This window comes from Saccopteryx bilineata, chromosome 2, assembly GCF_036850765.1.
Source record: "Saccopteryx bilineata isolate mSacBil1 chromosome 2, mSacBil1_pri_phased_curated, whole genome shotgun sequence".
NCBI classification, from domain to species: Eukaryota; Metazoa; Chordata; class Mammalia; order Chiroptera; family Emballonuridae; genus Saccopteryx; species Saccopteryx bilineata.
The window spans coordinates 243,853,623-243,871,014 of record NC_089491.1 but is presented as its reverse complement, the minus strand read 5'-3'; the positions used below and the strand labels follow the sequence as shown (position 1 = coordinate 243,871,014).

General features: G+C 50.6%; 1 protein-coding gene across 1 annotated transcript in view; it reads left to right on the top strand.

Moving 5' to 3' along the window:
* The window catches only part of IGSF9B (immunoglobulin superfamily member 9B), a 53,133-nt gene extending 38,226 nt beyond the window's left edge, over nt 1-14,907 (top strand). Inside the window, exons 19-20 of the mRNA XM_066259769.1 lie at nt 5,278-5,399; nt 8,880-14,907. Coding sequence (XP_066115866.1) covers nt 5,278-5,399; nt 8,880-9,088 — 331 coding nt within the window. The 3' untranslated portion in view covers nt 9,089-14,907. The remainder of the gene's footprint in view (nt 1-5,277; nt 5,400-8,879) is intronic.
* Nucleotides 14,908-17,392: the final 2,485 nt, after the last annotated feature.

Sequence of the window (17,392 nt, the reverse complement as noted above, 5' to 3'; positions counted from 1 at the left end):
TTCTCACCTTCTTGTGGGAACGGGTCTCAGGAACTGGGCATTTGGAGAGGTATCAAGTCTCTTAAAAAGGCTTTTAGAGTGAGGCGGGGCTCACTCACTCCCATGGTAAACTAAGAAAATTCTTTGTGCCATGGACGTTATAGCTGTGCTTCTGGGCATGTGTAGGTCACCGGCACTCAGACGGGAGTGGGAGGGCCTCCTTCCCGTGCTCTGGCTTCCGTAAGTGAGAAGAGGCTGCCTCCTCTGTCACCTGGAGAGGTCCAGGAGGCTGATCAGTCTCACTCAGGGCTGTAGATCTTGTGCATTCATAAGAAAGACATCCCATATTGAGAGTGTCATATCATTTCTTTATAATCTGCAGCTATGTTAAAATGTTTAAAAAAATAAATAAATAAAGATGTCAGCAGCCAAGAGGCCATGGGATGGTGTGAGGCTGGCGGGAGGCCCACCTCCGCCGGCAGCACTGGGAGAATGAGGAAGGTCAGGAAGTCTGTGAGCTCACCTGCACTAGGGGCCTCCTGTGGCCTGCTGGGTGGGTGCTCTAGAGTGACAGTGACTGCACTGTCTCCACCCCCTTACTCTCCTTCCCTGCCACCCAGTTATGACCCCTCTGTCACCCCCCAGAGGTGTGACAGCTCCAGGACTAGCTCTCATTCCACCTCTGGAAAATGCCTGGACCCCATTCTCATTTGCTCCTTCCACTGCCCCTCACCCACCTGCGGATCCCTCTCTCCCCTTTGTGCCTACTGGCATCAGGTCCGAGAGAGCTGAGCTATCAGACTGTCACTGCTGTGGCAAACCCAGAAACCAGGGGCCACAATGAGAGCACGGCTTCCTCTGGGTCTGGCCGGCGTCCCCAGCCTAGGAGAGTAAGATCCTCCCACAGCCTCAGAGTAAGCCCTCACAGCGGGAGCCAGCCCTCGCCCTGCTGCTGGCTGCGGGCAGTCCTGGGGGCAGTCCTGGGTGCCATAGCTGCGGGCCATTGGGAGGCGGCAGGCTCCTTGTCAGCTGCTGTCTTCATGCTGTGCCTATGCCTGTGTCTCCACGCGGTCTTGCTTGGAGATGTGACACGTCTACGTCCGTTCTCGCTCTGTTCCTGTCAGTTTCTTTCCTGTCCCTTCCCACACCTGTAGTTGTTTCCCTGTCTCTCCTCCCCTTCTCTCCGCTTTTCTCCTCTTCCCAGCTCCCTTCTCAAAACAGGGAGTTGTAATGCGTGGACCTGTCCTTTGTGAGTGGTGGGGAGGCTGAGCGGTGTTCTCAGCTCACTGTCTGACACCAGTGGCACCCCCCCCCCCCATATCTCCCTCTGATCCCTTCCCGGTCAATACCGACTTCGGCCTCCATTGTGCAGGTGGGTCTGGGAGCCTGGGCGGGGCTGCCTCTGACTAATGAACCACAGGAAGGAGCTCTTGTTTGGAACAAGCTTCTCCTGACTTCTGAGGCCAAGCACTTGGTGTGTGCACTGAGCTACTAGAAAGGTACCATCTGTGGTCAAAGTGGAGTAGCAGCTGCCATCCAGACGCCTGGCTCTCTATTTTGTATATGGGGCATAGATCTGCCTTTTTCCTGGCTGCACCTTGTGCATGTGTGGGTCTCCTCGGCCCGCCGACTGCGGAGTGGGAGCACAGTCTGCTCTTGGCCAGTTCAGAAAAGGAGGAACATGCTCTTTAAATCGCTGCTTCTGCATGTGGACTGGGGGTTGCTGCAAATTGTGTCAGAATGGTCAGCTGTTTGGGCATTAAGGGCAGGAAATGTCCTTAATGGATTTTGGATTTTGACTTTCCTGTCCTGTGGTTTGCCTGCATTTTGAATCAGGAATAAGACTATCTTTCCTCCAGTGTTCTGGGTCAGCATAGAGCTAAGCAGCTAAGGTAAGCTTAGCTAAATGGTCACGATTTGGGTTTTATGGAGAGGGAGAGAATGAGAGAGAGAGAGAGAGAGAGAGAGAGAGAGAGAGAGAGAGAGAAGAGAAGAGAAGAGAAGAGAAGAGAAGAGAAGAGAAGAGAAGAGTGTTAACGTAAATACCAGGCAGTTTTTTGGTAGTTTTGAGCTGCGAAGAAATACCACTGCAGTAGAGAATTGCGGTCCAGAAAGACCCCTAAGTTTTGAGGTGCTCACCTGTCAGTGATACTCTTACTTCTTGGGAGAAGGAGCCCCCAGTGTTTGCAGAATTCCTGTGTGTTTGAGGAGAATTGAGGCTGATTAGAGTGAGAACTGGTACCGCAACTTCCTGCGGAGCCCAGGGCTGGCTTCTGTTCCGAGAGGGCCACCTCCAAGTCAGCCTTAGGGCTGCTCGCCAGCTTCATTCCAGGGACAGATGGGGGTCCTTGACCCAAGCTTCCTCCTGTCTGAGAGGCACGGGCGCCAAAGCTCCCATTACCTGGAAGTCCCCCAGGTGAGCTCTGCTTGATAGGGAGGGGACACCCTTCCTCGGAGTCCAAAGGGCCTAGTGTGCTGCGGGTGAAGCCTGTTGGACCACATTTTGTGTGTCTTTTCCATATACTTTGCTAAAAATAAAGCCCCATTTTGCCCTCCTCCCTTCTCCCTCTCTCCTGTCCTTCCAGATGTTTGTGTTTTCTTCTGCACTGGGACAGTGTCTTGATGATTTCAGGAGCCTTCTTCTGCCATGTTTCTGTGTTTGAGTGCTGAGTCAGAAGTGAGAACAGGTGAACAGCAGGTGTCCTGGAAGGGCTGGAGCTTGGCTCTTTCATGACAGAACACTGGCTTATCTGCCTCAGTAGGTGATGTTTGTGTGGGGATTTTTGCCTAACGTAGCCATCCCTGATATGTCTCACCTGGGTTGTCACCATGGCTGAGGATGGCAGTGACTTGCCTCTAGATCATTCGGGCAGATTGATTTCTCAGATGACGTGTGGAGGCAGTGTCCTGTGATGGAACTTCTATACCTGCTTTAGTAGGAAGACGTTGGGAAACAGGTTAGCCCGGTGTTGAGAGTCTTGGCTCTATCTATACCTAGATAATTGGACAAGCTACCTGGCCTCATTTCAGTTTCTCCATTTGAAACTCGGGGTCACTGTAGTATTTACCTCTTGAGGTTGTTGTAAAGATTAAAGAAAATTAGGTAGAGAACATACAGCTCCTGCTGTGGTAAGTGGTATAGAGATGCTATATGATAAAAACGGTAATAGTAACAATTTGTTGATTGTAATAATACATCCCTGGAAACTATACCTGGCTTGGAGAATCCATAGAGCTTTTAGGGTCACCCTGTACCCACTTCTCTCATACGCTAGTGGGTTATGTTTTTTAAGCACTGTTTCCTGGGTCCACTTGATAGTTGTATTCCTCCTCGGACCACACCTCACTCACCTGTGTGGTCCTTCTGAGGAGGCTGCCTGGGACCCGGAGACAAGACAGGTAAACTGAACAGCAGATTTATCTTTGTGATTTTCCTTCTCGGCAGCATGAAGAAACCTTAGTCAAGGATGAGAAGGGGGTGAGGACAGTCCGCCAGCATTGGAAGGTCATGTCCCCTCATGCCCTAGCCATCTTCATCCTTTGCCTGCCTTCCAAAGTCCTTCCAGCCGCCGCTGCCGCTGCCGCTGCCGCTGCTGCTGCCATATAGGATCTCTGTGGGTAGACTGTGGAGTTTGAGAAAGAGGAAGGAATGGGGAATTGACAGATTGGGTCTTTGGGGGTGGAAGACCTGACTTCTAATGGTGAGTTGCACGATGTCTCTGCTGGACTGTGTGTGCCTTTGTGCATGTGTAGGTTGGGGCTTCTTAGCTCCGTGCTCTCAGGGGGCTATGGAAAATCAAGAAGTTGTCTCTGACCTGAACTTGGAGGAGCTTCTTGATACTTTATTTACTGAAGGGCTATGAAATGATGACATCCATCAAAGAAGATGAAGGTTGCTTCATTGCCAGTTAATGCAGGAAACCCCAGAGACCAGAGGCTTACCTACAATTCTTCTGTAAGTTTCTTCTTCCTCATTTCCACCAAGATATCCAGTGTTGGAGCAATGCAGCTGCAACCTTCCCATCCCTCTGTAATATTTTCAAATACCTCGGACTGCTTGCTCGCCAGTGGGGGCTTCTTTTCCCCTCACAGGGTGTCTCTGTCCTACTCCTTTTAATCAGGATTTACCCCAAACCCATTGCAATGGAGATGGAAGTGGGAGATGTGGGGATTGAAGCAGATTGTCCTTCTCCATGGCCGTAGAATGTGTTCTGATACCAGCATGCTTGGGGAGGCGTGACCTGTCTCTCTCTTTCCCCTTTATTCTCCAGGCTCCAAGTTTGGCTTACTTTGAGAAGAAATGCCATTGATAACATATCTTCTAGATTTTCTTCTTTTATAACTCTTGACAAGTTCTCTCCAGTATGCACAGACAGTCACAGACAGCCCGTCCTCTCAGCTCTCTTTGGTCTCCTCTGTCACCTGGGCTGCACAGACTTGACTTAAATTGTTGACTTTTTTCTAACCATGCGTTTGATCCATCAGGCAAATGGCAATATCCACTTGACTGAGGGAGAGAGACCAATCCACATGGTCTCCTCTCCGGACAACCTCGTTTTCTCTGCTGAATCTCAAAATACTGAGATTCATGCTACAGATGTCATGGGCTTTGTAGGGCTGCCAGATTTGGACTCTAACCATTGTAATCTACTTAAACCCTTCTTTTATTCTCTTACATGATTGAAGAAATCTGAGCCCAATCTGCAGGGTCAGGGAGACAGCCCTGTGAAAATGTGGGTAGATGACAAGACTTTGTTGCTATTAGCTGCTGGGTTCTGCCTGAATCTTGTCGATTGAGAGAAAGGAGGCCTGTGGGGCCGGGTTTCTTGTTTGGCCCTGGCCTTGTTTTCTCTGGAAGAGGACTGTTGATTGGGACTGGGGTTGCTCATGTCTTACTTTAATCTGCCCTTTGACTTTTCCTTTAAAGGTGTTGATTGTGATGGTTTCTAAGAACATCAGATACCGAAGCTGCTTTCTTCTCTGACCTTGCTCCTCCCTGTTGTGTCCCAGGTGATGGGGCTTCCTATTAAAGTCTCTCTCTCCCTCTCCTAGGTCTTCCGATTGGCCTACAGGTTCATTTCTATGTGAGGTAGACCTCCAGCTGATGGAGCTTTCCACTGGGTTTTCTTCCTTCCAGGAGCAATAGACAGGTGTCACGGGACCCTTGTGGACACCTGGGACTCCACAGAACTGTCCTCTGTTCTCCTATGGGCCAGCTACTTGGCTTTCTTCCAGCCCCACTTTAAAAGCTCCCTGTCCCGGGAGCTGATCCGTGCCTCTCTAATTGTCCCTTTCCAGAACACATCCACCTGCACCCGGGAACGCTGCTGCACCTGAGAGGCTGGAGGCTCTGAAATACCAACGGATAAAGAAGCCCAAAAAGTCATCTAAGGGCTCTTCGAAGTCCAAGAAACGATCCGGTAAATGGCAGGAAGCTCCTTGCTCCTCTCTTTCCACTTTGCCCGCCGTTATTGTGGGATTGTTTGCTCCAGGATCTCAACCTGGGTTTTCTTCAGAATTCAGTCCACCAGCTATCTCATTCTTTGTTTCTCTTTAGTGCTAATTTTCAGTGAATACATGAATATGACATTCATGTAAAAAATAAGAAAAGAGAAGGTTAAAAATCTCTGTCCTTCATATTATGTTTCCTCCCACCTGAGAACCATTCCTCTTAGCGGTATGTCTGGTTTCAAGAACCTTCCTGTGCATACACTTTTAGAAAAGAAATATTGTATTATTTTAATATGTTTTTAAAACAACATAAATAGTATCTTAGTTTTTTCCGTTCTGCAGTGTGCCTTGGAAATACTCTAATCTCTTTATATGTTTTCTCCCTATCATTTCAGTCTTTTTAGCTGGACATGGGAATTATGGGGTTCTACTCAGTGCTTATGGGGCATGGACCTAGCACGTTTTTCTCAATGAGAGAATGAAGTCTCATTTTCTAAAAAAGACACCTCTTTTGAATTACGTCTGATGTTTATCCAGCGGTAATAGGTAGCTTCTAAGATAGGGTAGAAACAATTCAGCCCTTTTTCCGATGTAGAAAATTCCTTAATATTTTTCTCACAGTCTGTTTTTACTGATGGTTTTGGGAATGTGGCAGGCTGTCAGAAAAGACTGCCAACCAGTGTTTGCAGATCTTTGGTAGCTAACTGCAGAGTAACTTTCTTTAGAGACTGGGTTGTGGAAAAGTCTCGTACGGGGGCCCCTTGACTCTTGGGGAGAATGTGAGCACTGGTTTCTCCCTTAGCCTTTGGGTGGTGCTATTATCCTCTCAGTTTATAGATGGGATACTGAGGCAGAGAAAAAGAAAATGAAGTTTTTGGAGCTTGGGTGGAAATTGGAGCTCAAAGTTGATTTTCAACTTATGTAAGCTCATTTCAACATTTCAACCTAAATAAGACCTATATCTATCTATCTATCTATCTATCTATCTATCTATCTATCTATCATCATATATCCTATCATCTATATTTTCTTTTTTTTGCCAAAAAAGGTGCATCAGATGCCCATACTCCCTTTTGTTCTCTTAGAATGACCCTGTTCCTGTATATGCTAACATCTCCCAAATATGTCTTTAGCCCAGATTTCTTCCATAAGCTCAAGTCTCATATTTCTAGTTGTCCGCTAAACATGCATTTGGATGTTTTATAAGCCTTTATAATGCCCAAAATAGAGTTATTGATTCCCTTCTTCACATCTACTTCTCAGTCCTTCCCTGGTTTCATAAATAGCACTGTTGCCAGCCCAGTTGCTCAGGTACTCAACCTTGACTCTTCTCTTGCTCTTACATTTTACATCCATTCTGTTTGGTAAGGTCTGATGGCTCAGCTTTTAAAACATATCCTGACCACTTTTTTTCTGTCTCAGCTGCTAAAACTAAATTCTGACTCACGCTCATCTCTCATCTTGACTATAACAATAGCCTCCTAACTGGTCTTCCTGCCTCCATCCCGAATCCTGTGTATGTGTATTGTACACACAGCAACTAGAATGATGTTTAGAGAATGGAATAACATACTGTTTCCTTTGGTCATGGACAGGTGAATACACACCCACAAACACACATGTACACATACACACAAACACACGTTCACGCATGCTTCTGACTAAAACCTTCCAGAAACTTCCCACAGAAACCCGAACAGATTTCGAATTTTTTTGTGATAGCCTATCTGTCTCTCCTGCCTCATACTCTCTGCTCACTCTGCCTTAGCTGCAACAGCCCTCCTTCTGTCTCTGGAATGTGTCACATTTGCTCTCAACTCAGGGCTTTTGCACTTGACATTCTTTCCATTGGGAATGCTTTGCCTTCCGATCTGTGGAAGGCTAATAATTCAAGACTCAAATGATGTGTTAGTCTTTCAGAGATAGCGGGGTCTCAGCCATTTGCTACCTCATGACCCTATTTTATCTTTTTTTTTGGTAGCACTTGCAGTATCTGAAACTTTTATTTCTGTAGTTTTTAAGTCTTTAAAGTTTGTCTTGTCCTTCTTACCTTTGCCTTAAAGTATGATCTTCCAGAAAGCATGGACTTTGTCTCTGCATCCTCAGAAGGGCCATTAGGCCGAGGAGTGACCCTGGATGTCCAGGAAGGGCCAGGCCTAACTCTGTTGCATATGACTGGGATCCTCTATAAAATCCAGCATTGCTTGAAGGGAAGAGACGTGGTGAAGGATGAAAATAAATGTATTCAACCCAAGCCCAGCACCTGGAATGAATCTGCTACTCAGGAGATACTAAAGGAGACATACTAATATTTCATTTTTTCCTCTCTCCTCTCCTCTCCTCTCCTCTCCTCTCCTCTCCTCTCCTCTCCTCTCCTCTCCTCTCCTCTCCTCTCCTCTCCTCTCCTCTCCTCTCCTCTCCTCTCCTCTCCTCTCCTCTCCTCTCCTCTCCTCTCCTCTCCTCTCCTCTCCTCTCCTCTCCTCTCCTCTCCTCTCCTCTCCTCTCCTCTCCTCTCCTCTCCTCTCCTCTCCTCTCCTCTCCCCTCCCCTCCCCTCCCCTCCCCTCCCCTCCCCTCCCCTCCCCTCCCCTCCCCTCCCCTCCCCTCCCCTCCCCTCCCCTCCCCTCCCCTCCCCTCCCCTCCCCTCCCCTCCCCTCCCCTCCCCTCCCCTCCCCTCCCCTCCCCTCCCCTCCCCTCCCCTCCCCTCCCCTCCCCTCCCCTCCCCTCCCCTCCCCTCACCTCTTCTCCCCCCTCCCCTCCCCTCCCCTCCCCTCCCCTCCCTTTCCCGCATGCGCCCGACCAGGATCCACCTGGCAAGCCCCCTACCTGGCAAAGCTGTGCCCATCTGGGGCCTCTGCTGCATTGCTCTGCAACTGAACTACTTTAGTGCCTGAGGCGAGGCTGTGGAGCTATCCTCAACACTTGGGGGTCAACTTGCTTGAACCCATTCAAGCCATGGCTGAGGGAGAAGAAGAGAGAGAGAGAAAGAGAGAGAGAAGGAGGAGGGCGAGGGTGGAGAAGCAGATGATTGCTTCCCCTGTATGCCCTGACTGGGAACCAAACCTGGGACTTCCACATGCCAGGCTGAAGCTTTATTGCTGAACCAACCAGCCAGGGCCTAATATTTCTTTAATAAAAAGAAAAAAATGATATAAAATATGTTAAATAAATATTTATTATTAAATGAAAACTAAAATATAAAAATTGATTGATTAGATCCACCCTGCTTTTTTTGACTCTCGTGAGAACTGGGGAGTAGACAGGGAGTCTTGGGGCCTTCATGATCAAGAACTTGGTTCAGGTCTCTCATAAGCTCAGGTGGCCCTTTGTTTAATGAGAACCTGCGCAGGTGCCCGGGCAGGGGCCCGAGGGGAGTGCAGAGTCGTGGTCTTCCTCGTCACCCACTTCCTTTTCTTCTCATCTGTTTTGTGCGTGTGTCTCACCTCCCTAGACGGTCCTGCCTCCCAGGCTCAGCAGCTTCCAAACTCTCAGGTTCTGTGGCCCGACGAAGCTGTCTGCCTCCGGAAGAAGAAGAGACATTCCCGGCCGGACCCCTTTGCCCGCCTCTCAGACCTGTACCACCGCCAGCTCCCGGAAGACCAGAAGGCCATTCTCAGCAGCGTAGATCACGATGACCCCGGCCACGCCACCCTGCTGTGACCATACGACTCTGAGTGCTCCCAGAGCGGGAGTGCTGGGCTGAGGGCGAGGGGTGCGTGGCGTGGGGGCTGGGGCTCGTCTTCCTGGCAGTGGAGGCCTGGCCTGGCCGGGAGCTCTGAGGGCTGCTCAGACCTTTATTCTGCCTGTTCCTTCTCCGGGCAGAGCCAGGGGCTCCTCCAAACCCGGCCAGCTGGCCTCGCCTTCGGGACGTGGGACTGGGGCGGACCTCTCGGCTGTGAGTGGAGATCAGTGGTGACCTGGGGGTGGGGAAGTATCAGCCTCACCCTACTGTTCCTCTCTTGACTAGGTTGATTTTTCTCACCTCCTCAAAGATCTTGGGAGGTGAGGGGAAAGGTGAAGTCTCTCACTGCTCCCTGCTTCCACTGCTGATTTTTAAGTCCTGGGAGAGGGCTGGCCTTCCACCCCACCTTCCAAACTCTACATATATATAGATATAGGTGCAGATGCATAGGTATGTAGTTTGTGGGTTTCTCTATGTGTATATATATGTACATGAAGCCGAGTGCTGTTTATTTCTGTGGTCAACGGCAGAGGCAGGAAGAGGGTGGCAGTCGTGTGGTGTTGTGCTGAGGACTGGCGGACAGCTGGCTGGCGCCCTGACGTCTGTCTCAGGGGCTCTTCTTCCTGAGACGGGACTCACGCCTTCTCAGCTGAGGTCACCATTTGATGCTCTCCCTTCTTCCATCCAGAGCAGAGACGGGGGCTTGTCGTGCTTTCCAGCTGCCGGCTTTGGGGGTTCAGCGATGCATTACCACCGAACTAAACACAAGCCTTTATTTCTTGGTTCCTGGGTGAAGCAAGGCAGGCAGGGCACAGGCCAGACTGGCACCTTCCTCCCACGGCTCAGTGGGCAGAGAAGCAGGCCCTGCCACACAGGCCCGAGCGCCCCCATCAGTCCCTTCGGTCCAGCCAGGGCCAGGCTCCTTGGGGGCCACGGGGCCTCGCATTCCAGAGCCGGGGGCGCTGAGCACCAGGCCACCTGTGCTCTATTTATACCCTGCCTCTGGCTCGGCACCCCTCTGGGGCGCCATTCCAAAGCTGCTGACTGGGTTCTTCCTTTCCTTTTGTGGGAGCTAATTTCCCAGATTGATTAATTGCCACTTGCGGGAAGCCCGCTGGCGGCTCCTGTCTCCACTCTCCCTGTGCTGCCTGCAAACTCTTATCTGCTCTGGGCCTTCCCCGCCCTGGGGACCCCGGCTCCAGCAGCGTGGGGTCAGACGAAGCTAGGAGGCCTCAGGTGTCCGGGTTCTGGAACTGGCTGACAGGGCATGGGAATGCATCTGGAACGGGTGGTAGGTACCAGCCTGGGGCCCTGAGCCTTTCTCGGCCAAAATCTTGTCCTAGTTCAAACCAGAGCACCCAGAAGCTTCTGGGAGGTCATCTTAAAATAACCAAAGGTGAATCTCTCTCCCAGTGAGACAGTGGTGCGGCCCAGCACAGGGCAGAAGGCTCTGCGGGGGTGGGAGCACCTCCGGTTTCTTGCCCCCCTTCCCGTGCGGGAGCCTGCGCTTCCAGCTTCCAGGGGTGAAGGTGGCTGTCAGGTTCCTTGAAGTATTTCCTTCTCAGTGCTGCTGTCTTGGTGGGTGTGGGGACATCTACCTCTCCTCAGTTACCTGCTTAGACACTGGCCAAGTCAAAGCGCTGAGGCATCCGTGAGTGTGGCTGGGCCCAGTGACCAGGGCCGGGCGGTGGGGGGCTGTGAGAGTGGGAGGCTGCGCTCTTCTCGCTCTTCTCTGCCGTGAGGACCCCGGCACGCCCTTCTCTTGCCCGGTGCGCAGGGACCAATTCCACCGATGGGGCTCTGCCACACAAGCCATGCAGCAGCCGCTGTTCATGTCCGAGTGCGATGAGTCGGGAGAGAGGTAGGAAGGCCTCTTGTTGGCGGCCTCATCTCACTGGGGCTGGGCCTGTACCCTTGGGGGCGGGGGACCCGGGACTTCTGACTGCTGCACTTCTCTGGGCTTCCAAACCGGGGAAGAGCCGAGGTCGGGTGACTGTCTCCTTTCCTGAGGCGGCACTCCCTCCGCTGCCGAGCCCTGACCAGAGATCACTGATACCTCTCCTAGGGTGTGGGGGCCTTGCGCCGGGTCGTTGGCAGTCTCTGTCTGCTTTCACACCATGCCATTTCTCACGCGGGGCCGGATCCACGCTGGAATGTGAATGCGAGACGTCAGGGATGCTGGTCTTCGGGATGAACGAGGTGCTTGGAATTCTAGGCCCTTTGGGTTACAAAAGGAAAAAATGAGGTGGAAGGCTTTGCTTTTTTAGGATGTCATGCAGGGCTGAGAGCCAGACTCTGGGCTGAGGTGCCTCAGACTAGGGCTGTGCTTTCCTGGGGGACCCTCTAGTGAGCTGTCACTAGTACTAACAAAGGTACTGACTCCTTCTTCCTCTGGCTGTGCCCCTTACCTCAAGCACATCAGACCAAATGGTTGGAGCAGTGCTTTTTGCTGGCCACTAGGTGGCAGCTGTGCTGGGCATGCCCAGGACAGGGAAGGACACATGGCCAGCCTCTCTGAGGGCCTGGGACTCATTTCTCCTCCCAAGAGGTCTTCCTTCTTATGACAGTGTCTTTGAAGGCCAGAAGCCTTCCTACACTCCTGGAAGCTATTCCAGTACTTCCTTTAAGGACTGTGATGGAAATTGGCAGAACACAGTCCTCTCTGTCCACATGATGGAGGGCAAAGATGTCACCGGCACATGTTTAAATGCTGGGTTGTGTGTATGTGTGTGAGGGTGTGGTTCTGAATGTATGTGTGGTGGGGGTGTAGCCAGCTCTGCGGACCAAATGTCCTTTGTGCTCTGCCCCTGAATAATTGCAACGAGCACTAGTAAGCTTCCTAGGACTTTCATGCTCCACTGTGGGAGATCAGGTGTCTTCCAAACTTCCCCTTCTATGGTCTGGTAGCCTCGCAGGCGAAGTAACTCAGATAAAAATCTATTCCTAAGTCTCAGTCTTCTGTCTGCTTCTCCGTTCTGCATCTTAAATGGAAACTTTGGCTTTTTCAGGCTTAGGTAACTTTGTAGACCAGGGAAAGGGTAAAATGTTTCGAGAAGGTGCTTGAGCACTTAGGGGGATTTGAGGCTGCAATTTTTTGAGGAAAGAAAATGAGCAATAAGGAGAAGGAGAGTCTGTGTCTTGACAACATTGAGCGGGTCTCGAGCAGGAGAGGGGCCGTGTGTGTGGATTGCTGTTTGTGGCCCCCTCTCAGCTGGTGCTGGGGAGCTTTGCCACCGTATCTCCCAGCCTGTCTCCTTACTAGCTTTCCTTGAGAGATAGGGGGTTTGAGGGGCCTGTATCTTGGCGGGGGTAAGGGAGAGAGTCTCAAGCCAGGGTGGACTGAGGTGAGCAATTATTAATAATTTTAAATGTTCTGTTTTATTTGGGATCTAAAATATTTGGGATAGAACTGATTTCAGTTGTTGACCCGTGCCCCTTTCAATGCAGCGGAGACTGGATAGGGTTAAGATGTGGACCTTCTGACTATGTTTTTTTTCTTTTCTTCTTTTTTCCCCAAGGTTGACCAAACAGTAGCTTCAGGGAAGAAACAGACTTCCCAGAGCATCAGGGAGACCTTGCCCCTCCCCAGGATTAGAATCCGGGGTGGGGTTGTGGGTGATGTTAGAAAAAAGCCTTTCAGGGGCTTGGGCTGGTTGGGGAAGGCTTGTACATAAAGTACATTTTATGATTATAGAGAAACATAAAAGAAAAGCTCGTGGTTCACCTCGGATGTGCTTTGCTGGCATGTAAAGGAGCTTGGCGAGGTGTCGCAGGGGTTGCCGTGGGGCACTGGGAAGGCGTCCAGAGGTGTAGAGCGCGGCTCACTCTGAGGAGAGTGTATTCACCCTGGACCTCCTTGGCCCCCTCTGCCTTTCTACCTTCTCCAGAGTAAAGGGAAGCAGGTGCAGCAGCTGGAGCTCGGAGCGTCCGGGACCGCACCTGCCGCTTTGGGGACGGGGTCCAGGAGGTGTGCTAATGTCCAGATGGAGAAAGAATAAGGTCATTGGTGGGGTGGGGATTTCAGGAAGGGGAGCCTGAGACCTGGAGCTCAGGGAGGGGGTCAGAGTCTTTGCCAGGTGCCTGTGAGGCTGGAAGGGGAATAGAGAGTTTGGTCAGTCCTGGAGTAGGAAGTGGGGGTTCCGGGGTTAGACAGTAAGACCAAAGCCAGGGGACACTGAGGCTTACTTTTCTCTCCGGGGCACACGATAATTTAGCTGCTGCCAAGGGTGCAGCATACAGGTCGGAGGTCATCCTAAGAAGAAGAAGAGGAGTGATTACCCTGGGGCGAGGGCAGGTTGGGAAGGGGTGGCAGGGACGATCACCTTGGGGACAGTTGTGGGAGAGTGACACTGTTCTTGCCAAAAGGCCGTGGGGTTGGGGTCTTATAGGCCCACCCTGGATCTTGGAAGAGGTCTGGCTTCTCAGCTTCTTTTAGAATTAGCCTATAACACATAAGTGCCCAAAACAAACAAGGACATATTTTTTGTGATGTCTTTCAACTTTACCTATTTGTTGTTGGGGGCTCCTCCGGCCCCCCAAGTAGGACACGTGTCTTGAGACCCCCCCCAGACTTTCACCAGCTGTGGCAGTGGAGAAGGAAGGCTCATTCTATGAGTGTCATGTGTTGGTTCTCACAGGCAGATGTGGCAGGTGGCCGTTTCCTCCTCTCCTGTGATCTAAAACTGTTCCTGAGAAACCGCTGCTGGTGATGAAGAGGAGGGATTGGTGCTTGGCTTTGGCGTTCACTCCCCTTTCTTCCTGAGGTACAGAGATGCCTTCCAGCCATGAAGGGACACCTCGGCTTTATACCTGCTGGTTTTTTCTCAGCTTCTCTTCCTTGGATAGGTTAAGGCCGCCAGTCTGGTTGACATAGGAGGGGAAAGAGATTGACTGTCAGATCTGACCAGACATGCCTCTGTTCTCTTTGATGTCTCCAACTCTGCCTCCTTTCTGATCAAGAGGCAGAATTAGCAATCTTTTCTTTAGAAGATGCCAATAAACCAAGAATCAAAGCCCAGTACTCCTGGCAACTTGTTTGGTTAGGGGCACCCATTACCACCCCTTCCTCTGATGGTTAGTGAGGCCACGCCAGTCCATTGTGTTACTTCTGGGCCCCCATCTATACTTTCAAATAAGTCTTTCATGAGCAAATAAGTGATCTCTACCAGATGTTTTGTGTGTTAGGTTACTGAGAGGGTAGAAGTGTTTTCATGACCTTATTTTAAGCTCATAGAATAATTTCCAATAGATGAGTTTGATCCAAAGACAGCCCTATACCCCAAGGGTTTCTGCGTAGGATAAGGAACAATGAAGACATCATGCAAATATCATGAATGGCTGGCCATCGATGGGAGAAGGAAGAGTCAGAGAACCTTGCCGGCTAAATGCTCTGCTAGAGCAGCAACCAGCAGTTGAAGTCATGTGGGTTTTCTCTTCTGTGGTGGGTCTGTAGTGGGAATAAGGGTTTTTGAAGGGAACCACTGACATAACTGTCAGCTTTGTGCCCCTGGCTGGGAGATCTAGATTGGGGGATTTGAGCAGTACAAATTCTCGGTTCTTGTCCTTGGTCCTTTGGCTCTCTGCCTTTCCTATCCCTGCCTAGCTGGTGGCATGCAAGGCTGTCCAGTTCTTGAAGAAATGTGTCCCACCTCTCCCTGGCACTGGGTTTCCCAGATTTATTTTAGGAACTAGGGCGAGCTCTTCCCTTTCACTCATGTACACACCAGTTAGGTTCCCTTTCCTTCCTCACCCCACTTGTTTGTGGCTCTCGGGATCTTGAACTTGTGCATGGTTTACGATGGGGAGATGGCTGGGTGGGGAAGGGAATCTGGGAGGGGAGAAAGGTTGGGCTGGGGAGGGGAGATTTGCATTTTCAGCCTTAGGAATATCCAAGCATGCTTTTGGACCATGTGTGGGGTTTTCACATATGTATGTGGAAGGGGCAAATGCCAGCTCTCCTAAGTTGGCCATGAAGGATTAGGACCCTTTAGCTTCCTTTAGGTTAGGATGTCCCGGAGGAGTAGACCTCCTCATGGTCATGTTGCAGTCCTTGGAAGGAAAGTTGTCAATCACTCTACTGACAAATATTTATATTGCCTACTGTGAACACTCGGAGGTCTGTCATGAGTGGACAGTGTCCTGGCTGGGTCAGAGAAGTGGGGTTGTCTCACCTGGACCTCTGCTTTTACCAGGTTCTCAACCTGGTCTCCAACATCTGGCCTGCTGTCTAGTCTGTGTTCCTTTCCCAGGCTCAGGAAGTAAGAGTATGTGTGTATGTATGTGTGTGTGTGTATCTGTGGTGTGTGTGTGGTGTATGCGTTTGGTATGTGTATGTGTATGGTGTGTGTATGTGTGTGTGTGGTGATGTGTTTGTGGGGTGTGTGTCTTGTGTGTGTGGTGTATGTGTTTGGTATGTGTATGTGTGTGTTGGTGGCATGTAGAGTGTGTGTGCACTGTGGTGTGTGGGGTGTGTGTGTAGTATGGCATGTGTGTGTGTGGGGTGTGTGTGAAGAGATTTGTAGGGACACGCTATTCACCTGAGGATCAGGGGCTTCTTTTTGGCTGACTCTTTCTCTGTAGGCAACTTCTGTTTTGGTAGGAAGGTGAGGTTAGTAATATACCACCTTTAGTGTATTTTTTATGGAGATTGTATATAAAATTATATAAATATATAAAGTTTGTTCTATTTTAAGGAGAAGGGGACCTTATGTAAAGGGGTGGGTGCAGGATCAGATGCAATAGTCCTGGGGGCGGCTTCAGGCACGTGGCCATCGGGGGAGTGGGAAGGGGGGGCAGGAGACCCGAGCCGCCTGGCCCAGCCTGGCACCCTCTGCATATCTGTATACATAGAGAGAAGACCTATATAAAGTCTAGCTAGCTAGCTTATCTATATATCTATATAAAGTCATAGTTTGCTTTATTTTTGTACCTGTGCTTAGAGATGTCTGGAGCAGGACCGCCTTCCCAGGCGGACCGGGACACTCGCTCACGCCTTGACGCCCCTCCTTCCCCGCCCTCCTCTGTGCTTCTTCGCTTGAGACGCTCTGTTCTGAGTTGCTTGGGTATTTCTGATGAAATATGTACATATGAACAACTTCAAAACAACAAAACCATCAGCTTGCAGAAAGGACAAGTGAGCTGAAGGCTGTGGGGAGCTATGGGTCTGATAGCCCCTTTAACCAGGTTCCATAGTATTTCTGGTCACGGAGAAGGGACACTATGGCTTGACAGCTTTGGCGTAGGTGCTCAGTACAGTGAGGATGGAGAGTTGAGTTCATCCCCTTGTTGCTGTGGGTTGGTACGCGGTGCCTCTGGAGGAGTCCGGCTCCTCAGCACTAGAAGGGAGAGTCAGATTACTTAGAGGCTTATAGTACCTGTCCTGACCCCAGTGCCCCCAGGGTGTGGAGCGGTGACAGATAGCATCGCGAGATAGCTCCGTGAGGCTGACCACCTGGACTTGGTCTTGGAAAGGAATACCCTGCTCATTCTTGCTGCAGTTTCTTAGAATCTGTATGAATTGAATATCTAGTATAAATATAGCATATATGCTTTTTTCTTTCCAGTTAGTATTTTATTTGGAATAAGGTGGCAGTGGAAATGGAGTGGTTTAATCCTGGGACTCTAAATGGAGGCTAATTCTGGAGAGAAGAACTCTGGGCCCAGCGGGGAGGGTGGGGCCAGGTGGAAACTCCTTCTGGCACCTGGCCCGGGACTTAGAGAACCAAACAATACAGCGGAAGTATTTGACCCAGAACTGGAGATTCTGGGGAGTAGGAGCTCACTTCTATTTGAACAGGAGACTGTGTATGCCCTGAAGAATAGCTCTCTGAGAATTCAGGACTTCACATATGCTGTCAGAGCCACATACCTTGCAGCTTCTGCAATGGTCCCCTGGGTGCCGGCTCTTTCTTCTGACTCACCGAGAGCTGAGAGTGATGTGTTTGAAGCTGTTGTAGGGCCAGATGGTGCAGGCAGCCCGGGGAAGCTCGTGAGCACAGTCTGTCTGCTCTCGTCCTGCATGTCAACTAAAAAAGGGCCATTCTAACCCCTCCTCCCCAACCACAGTGTCATCCTGTCCACGAGCTTTTGTCTCGAGGTGTTTGATCATTGGAGGGGCCCAGATGCCTCATGAAGAGAAGGGCTCTTTTAACATTTTTAGGGTATTGTGGAAAGTGTAGGGTGAAGTGGAGCTTGAGCTTGACTCCTGGCCCTTCTGCCTGCAGTGTATACCTTGTGGGTCACTGTCTGTCACTCAGGCACTGTCCTCGCGTTCCTGGAATCAT